A 7,109-nucleotide genomic window follows, 5' to 3' on the forward strand; every position below is an offset into this window, starting at 1 on the left:
TTACAGAATTTAGGCCATGCTAGTAATGCAAAAATTGCTTCCAACACACGAAAAGTCGGGCCTAAAATTTTTAATTTGAACATTCATAAATTTTAAAAATCTCATTTTCTCTCTATGTCTCTTTTTCCATTTGTTCACCAACATATCACATCATTCTCTCTATTTTTTTTTTTCCCTCTCTCAAATCACTATGGTGTTTGGATGTCCACCAAACATATTTCAATAAATTTGTGGGAGGGCCATCATGTCTTCCAACCTTTAACTAATTAACTAATTATAGTACTAAATAGTTTGTATTTTATACACAAACAATACACACCACACAAATATGTACATCAATGTTGGCCGGTTTAGAGCATACAGGAAGTGGGTGTTAATTAATACAAATATAAAATGACTGAAGTGGACTTCATGGTTAGTTAAAGTAGCTAGAGTGCTCTCTCAACATACATAAATCATTACTAATATTTATATATGACTCAAAGATGATAAGTCAGCTTTGATTCATTGGTTGGAGGAGTAGCAGGCTGCATAATCAAACATTTAAAAACTAAGTGTCATTTTAAGATACCAGTAAGGCAAAGCAGAAAGCAAAAAGAGCTAACACTTCTAAACCGGAGCTGAACAAACAAGGATTTTGAGATACAACCAAAACGACGTGAACATTACCTATGCTAAAATGCACGCTACACCCAGCCAAAACAAAATCAAATAAAAGCAACTCAACTCCCATACTATGCAATTCTTGACCACATGATCGTCTCAGATAAAAGCTAAACGCCAACTTCCAAAACCATTTTGATCAACGCACGCCCAATGCTTCCAGCTCCCAATGCACACGCGAAAAAACCAGGAAAGTCTAGACTTACAACAAGGAAAACACCATCACCCTACTAAAACATCCTCAGTGCCTACAGGCAGCCAGATTACATAACTCTTAACGACCTCCATGCCGTCAATTTAATTGACTTGAACAAAGATGCAACCTCTATTGGTTTATTCTTAAATATTATCGAATTTGAGCTCTTCCAAATGGACCAACTGCTCGCAAACCATAATGTCAACAACTTCTCTGCATGAACTCTTCCCCCCTTCAAAAGACCCCTGAAATTAATAAAATGATGACTGCAGACTGCAGTATCACATTTGTTAATCACGTTAAAAATATCAGTTTGAGGCTTTACTTGTACTATATTCATATTAGAAGTATTACAATACTAAGGATTGACATTTTTCCTTTATATGATCTTTTAATTGTTCCGATTTTCAACAGTGATTTTATTTTACAAAGAACGGTAAATTAAGCCAGACATTCAAGTAGCTATATCATGGATTAAATCTTATTGAAGTCAAATCAAATATTACAAATAAAAGCCCCAACAACAAAACTTTCCCCAATGATATGTGCAGCTCAGCATTTCATTGCTTTCTTAAAAAGAAAGTCTCTAACGCAAAGTGGTAAATGATACATAATAGCCATGACAGTCGAGTAATGGCCATAGGAGAACCATGCAGGTGGTTTCTTCCTAAGGACAGCAGCTACAGTGTGTTTAGCAAACTCATCTGTAGGTGTAGATCTTGACCTCTGAGATAATAGAGCTCTCTCTCGGATTGCTGCTTCGAATGGCTTGAAGAGTTTCCACTCTGGCATGCGATTGTAGATCGCTATGCCAGAATTTCCGATATTTGACTTCACAGCTCCAGGGACAACATTCACAACATCAATTCCAAAATGTCCGAGTTCCAATCTGTATGTTGAAAATAACAACAATTATAAAATATAAAGGAAAAGGGTCAAAATGGTAAACAACGGCAAAGTCCAGCCACCAAATCCTAAATAGTGTTCTGTAATTCTGTTGCATCTACCAAAATTTGTTCTTAGTAATGTAATCTAGTACGAGTCAAGGCTCTAACTGATACTTTATAAACACACACTATGTTGGTTCTTGAAAATGAAAGTATTAAAAAAAATAAATTTAAATGTCTGTCAAATTAGTCTTCTTTAAGATGAGTTTTAGAGACATTTTTGGTCTCCATCATGAACAATTTTAACTGACATTTGAGATTCTTAAAAATCAGTTTGATATTTTCTATATGATATCAGGGAACTAAGAGAAAGAGGTTTCAATTCAGTGTTTTTTCCACTAGATTCCACTTTCATCAACTTACCACATTGATCAGCCGATATCTAAAAGCATGAACATACATAGCAAAAACGAAAAATCTTCTGCATAATTATTAAGTGAAACATATGCATAATCATTGTTGCGATAGGTGAACGCGGGTGATTCATTGTGCTTGTTTTAATCGTCTTTTGAGTGATTTTTTTAGCATGTCTTGTGCTAGTGTGCATTAAGCCTTCAATCTGCGTCCCTATGTCACATTTTGTGTCCAAAGTGGTTTCACCGCAACTTTTTGGAAGCTACAAACCAGTAAAACTACGGGCAGTGATTTCCATTCACATAGTATTGTAACTCTAACTATAACACCAAGGTCCCCTTCATGAACACTAAAAACCAACGGTTTCTATTAAAACAAACAGATTTCTATAACCATTTGAGTTCCTTCTAGTTGATTTGATGCAGACATGAACAAGATTAAAACAAGTTTGAAAAAAGAAAAAAAAAAACCTTAATGTATCTGTCAAAGCATGAAGAGCAGCTTTAGAAGCACTGTAAGCACCCGTCCAAGGTCCAGATGCCAAACCGGTGACACTGCCAACGTTGACAATCTTTCCCTGCTTCCTAGTTGCCATGTGAGGAACCACAGCCTGAACCATTCTCATGGAACCTGCACATTAGTACAACAAATTATAAAAAGAAATTCATGAAAAGCCAAATAAACTTCAATCAAGGCGAGAGTAGAAGAAATACTCAAATCCATTTACAAGAAACCGAACATAAAAATTCCACAAAACCAAAAAAATAATAATATTAACAACATTGATAAATACCAAAGACTTAATTCATTCATATACATTGTTGGATCATGATCCTCTTCTGTCCTCCTTCTCCAGTTTTGTCTCCAGTCCAATTCTCAGTCGACAATCATTGGATTTTATCCAATGATTGACTTGCAAAAAATGGTTTGGTATATCAATCATAGATTAATTGAAAGACTGAGATTGCACAAAATAAAAAACATGAGACAACAAACCGGAGAGGATCCAAATCATAGTACATTGTTGGTGTAAATATGTTTTACATTGTCAATTGTCAATCAATCATGACCGTTATATCATTAAAAACATTTAACTTTAATCAAAACTACTTCTAAAATCACACATCATCCTGTATGATTTATAGTGATTTGTTGAAACTTTTTATACTTAGCATCAAAATTAAACTCAATAGAGCCAAATTGATCAGGATCATCAAAGTTTGAACCATTGTCTTACTACTACTCGAACAAACTTTACTTATCTCCTGATCGAATTCCCAATTATCATACACCTTTCTCCTAACACAAAAATACCAAAATGAATTTGAAACATAATCATACCATTTGAAAGCCATGCAGCTACTTTTTAAATATTATATAACATCAATCAATCCAATAAAGAAAAACTATTATAATATTGAATTGAACAATTATTTATTTATTTTGTTATCAAAAGAATTAGTACCAACCAAAGACATTAGTTTCAAAGGTGCTTTGAATCTGAGAGAGAGGAATCTCAGCGAGTGGGCCCACACAAGGAACACCAGCGTTATTAACAAGAACATCGATACGACCAAATTTATTCAAAACAGTATCAACAACTCTGTTAACACTTTCATCGGATTGAACATCGAGTTCTTGAAGGAAGAATTTGGGATCGTTGTCTAAGTCCGGCATGCTGGAAAGTGACCTGCTGGTGGCAACAACCTTGCAACTGTTGGCTGCGAAGGAGCGTGCAAGCGCGTGACCAATTCCTCCACCTGTACAACCTGTGATTAGAACTACTGGCTTTGAATCTTCTCTGTCATCGGCGTTGTTTTCCATTGCGTTGTGATTGTTGTTGGTGTCTGTAACAATGGGTTTTAAGCTTCATCGTATCGAGAGATATTAATTACGGAGTACCATGCGAGGAAACACTAATCTTCCGATATCGTTAATATGGACCAACATGAATGGTCCACACTGGATAACAGATATAATTTTTTTTGACACACATAGTAACATACATTAGTTTTTTTTAATAATGCTAGCAACACACTCTTTAACAAACACACTCTAACACACTCTTTTTTATTGGTTGAAATTTACATGGGTCTCATAAAAAAATGTGGACCTATATAACTTTGGGGTTTTCTAACTTAGACCCTAGTTAGGTCTAAGTTAGCAAGGTGCACCTTTTCAATTGGACCAAAATACCCATTCTTTTTAATTAATTAACCAAAATACACATTAATAGACGCAGATCCAGTGTCGCGCGCGTACCGAAGGACCATGGTTACAGACCGTTGATTTCCATCAGACAGCCAAGATCTGATCTCATCAAGACTGTCTGATCAATCCGACAGCCCAGATCATCCTGATCCATCAGATTCCAGCGCGTGCGCCACACTGGATTACACCCTGGAGAGAGAAAAATTTGCTTTTTAAAAGTAGGACACGTGTCACACAATGGTTGGCTGGACGTGATTTTTGTTCATTTAATACTTTGAACTCAATTATTTCGTTGTAAATTAATTTTTTATTTTTTTTTTATACCAAAATTCATAATTTTTTTTTCTACAAATAGAGACTTGGTTCGTTTGATTTGGACACCGAAAAAAAATGCAATTTTTCACTACCTTAATCTCATTTTTTGTCTACTAAATACGTTACTTGTGTGTTGTAATTTAACACGCACCACTCAACCAACTCACTGAAACCATTATACCAGGAAAATAATAGATAATATTCTGGAACTTTTGGTATATTTTATGAAATTTTTGGAGACCTGAAACTATTTTTAGTTAATTAAATGAGATAAAACGGTAATTAAAAACTAATGTTTGCTTCTGAAACCATTTTACTGGTAGAATGGTTGCACATAGTTGTATTCTGAAACCATTTTACTGGTAGAATGGTTTCAATGAGTAATTTATTAATTGTGTTTGCTTCTGAAACCATTTATCTGGTACAATGGTTTCAGAGAGTTGTAATCTGAAACCATTTTGCTGGTAGAATGGTTTCAGTAAGTTGATTATTAGTTATTTGCTTCTGAAACCATTTAGCTTGTAGAATGGTTGCACATAGTTGTACTCTGAAACTATTTTACTGGTAGAATGGTTTCAGTGAGTAATTTATTAATTGTGTTTGCTTCTGAAACCATTTATCTGGTACAATGGTTTCAGAGAGTTGTAATCTGAAACCATTTTGCTGGTAGGATGGTTTCAGTGAGTTGATGTAAGTAGTGAAAAATGAGATTAAGGTAGTGAAAAATTGGGTTTTTTTTTCTGTGTCCAAATCAAACGAACCAAGTCTCTATTTGTAGAGAAAAAAAAATTATGAATTTTGGTATAAAAAAAAAATAAAAAATTAATTTACAACGAAATAATTGAGTTCAAAGTATTAAATGAAAAAAAATCACGCCCAGCCAATCAGACAGCGACACGTGTCCTGCTTTTAAAAAGTAGATTCTTCTCTCTCCAGGGTGTAATCCAGTGTGGTGCACGCGCTGGAATCTGATGGATTCGGATGATCTGGGCTGTCTGATTGATCTGACAGTCTTGATGAGATCAGATCTTGGCTGTCTGATGGAAATCAACGGCCTGTAACCATGGTCCTGCGGTACGCGCGCGACACTGGATCCACGTCGATTGATGGTAATTTGGTTAATTAATTAAAAAGAATGGGTATTTTGGTCCAACTGAAAAGGTGCACTTTGCTAATTTAGACCCAACTGGGTCTAAATTAGCAGCCCCTATAACTTTTATGGGACCCATATAAATTTTAACCAATAAAAGAGAGTGTGTTAGAGTGTGTTTGTTAAAGAGTGTGTTGCTAGCACTCCTCTAGTTTTTTTTGACACACATACATAATCTCGAATGGATTTAGATTTGTTGCGGTTTATTTTGTAGACAGTTTCATATAGTATTAAATCTCAATCATTTATTCAAGATCAAACGGTTATGATATTTTACACAATTTTATGATTAAATTAATCTCAGCTACCAATTTTTAATCGGATAGCTAAGATAAGTTCCTGAGTAACTGCAGGAAATCCTATTTCATATCTTGAATATAGTGGGAAACGGATTTGATGGTGTAACAGCACCCTGCTGTAACAGATCTGCATCGTCCGATCTGAATTGATGGTTCAGATTGTTTAATTTAGAAAACTGTGTTTGAAATGTGTACCGTCCGATCATAAATGAATGGTCCAGATTAACTACAGCAGGAAACTGTGTTAAAAATTTACTATAAGGAATCCAGGTCCAATATAGTGAATGCAATGTCTTACAATTTTAAAACAAAATATTTTGAATTTTCTATTTAAAACTTTTATTTTTGTTTACATTTTTTTCCTTAATGGTTGTCCATAGCATTATTCCATGACGAGTTAAAAAAACCAAATCTTGACATTATAGGGATAATCGATTTTTTTTATAGGATAAGTCAAAATTCGCTAACATTAAAGGGAGGTAAACATTATTTTACCCTATAGTAATATAGGAATATCATGCGTATACAAGTCAATCTAATGATACCATCATTGTCATAGTACAATGACAATGACAATGACAATCAAATATGGATTTGGATTCGGTGTAGTCATTGACTGCATGCTGTCACATATTTCTTACCGTGTGATTTTGATCATACGATTCATAATAAAGAGATTTAATTTATAAAATGTTAATCTATAAATCATGTCGAGGATATCATAAAAGAAAATTGAGAGAAAGATAAGTGCTTTGTTTTTTTATTAGAATTGTGAACACTGATTACAAGAGTTGGAAAAGAGATAAATATATAGAGAATAATGTGCAACAGCTCTGCATAATTATAGCTTGATGAATCCTAAAAAATAGAGAAGTTTCCTTTATTTGAGGAGATAAGAATACTGGTTAGTTGACTGATTTGAATTGCTGCAATTATAACCTTTAATCTCCAACAGCTCTCCATTGATTGTGCCA

At 34.3% G+C, this 7,109-nt stretch overlaps 1 protein-coding gene across 1 annotated transcript; it reads right to left on the bottom strand.

Moving 5' to 3' along the window:
• Positions 1-1,312: 1,312 nt before the first annotated feature.
• LOC123903910 (short-chain dehydrogenase RED1-like) lies at positions 1,313-4,132 on the bottom strand. The gene is made up of 3 exons (XM_045953594.1): positions 3,630-4,132; positions 2,631-2,790; positions 1,313-1,748 (listed from the first exon to the last, which is right to left on the bottom strand). The coding sequence occupies exons 1-3, from the start codon at positions 3,982-3,984 to the stop codon at positions 1,412-1,414; spliced, it is 852 nt and encodes a 283-aa protein (XP_045809550.1). The 5' UTR covers positions 3,985-4,132; the 3' UTR covers positions 1,313-1,411.
• Positions 4,133-7,109: the final 2,977 nt, after the last annotated feature.

Source organism: Trifolium pratense, linkage group LG2 (genome assembly GCF_020283565.1).
Source record: "Trifolium pratense cultivar HEN17-A07 linkage group LG2, ARS_RC_1.1, whole genome shotgun sequence".
In the NCBI taxonomy this organism is placed as follows: Eukaryota; Viridiplantae; Streptophyta; class Magnoliopsida; order Fabales; family Fabaceae; genus Trifolium; species Trifolium pratense.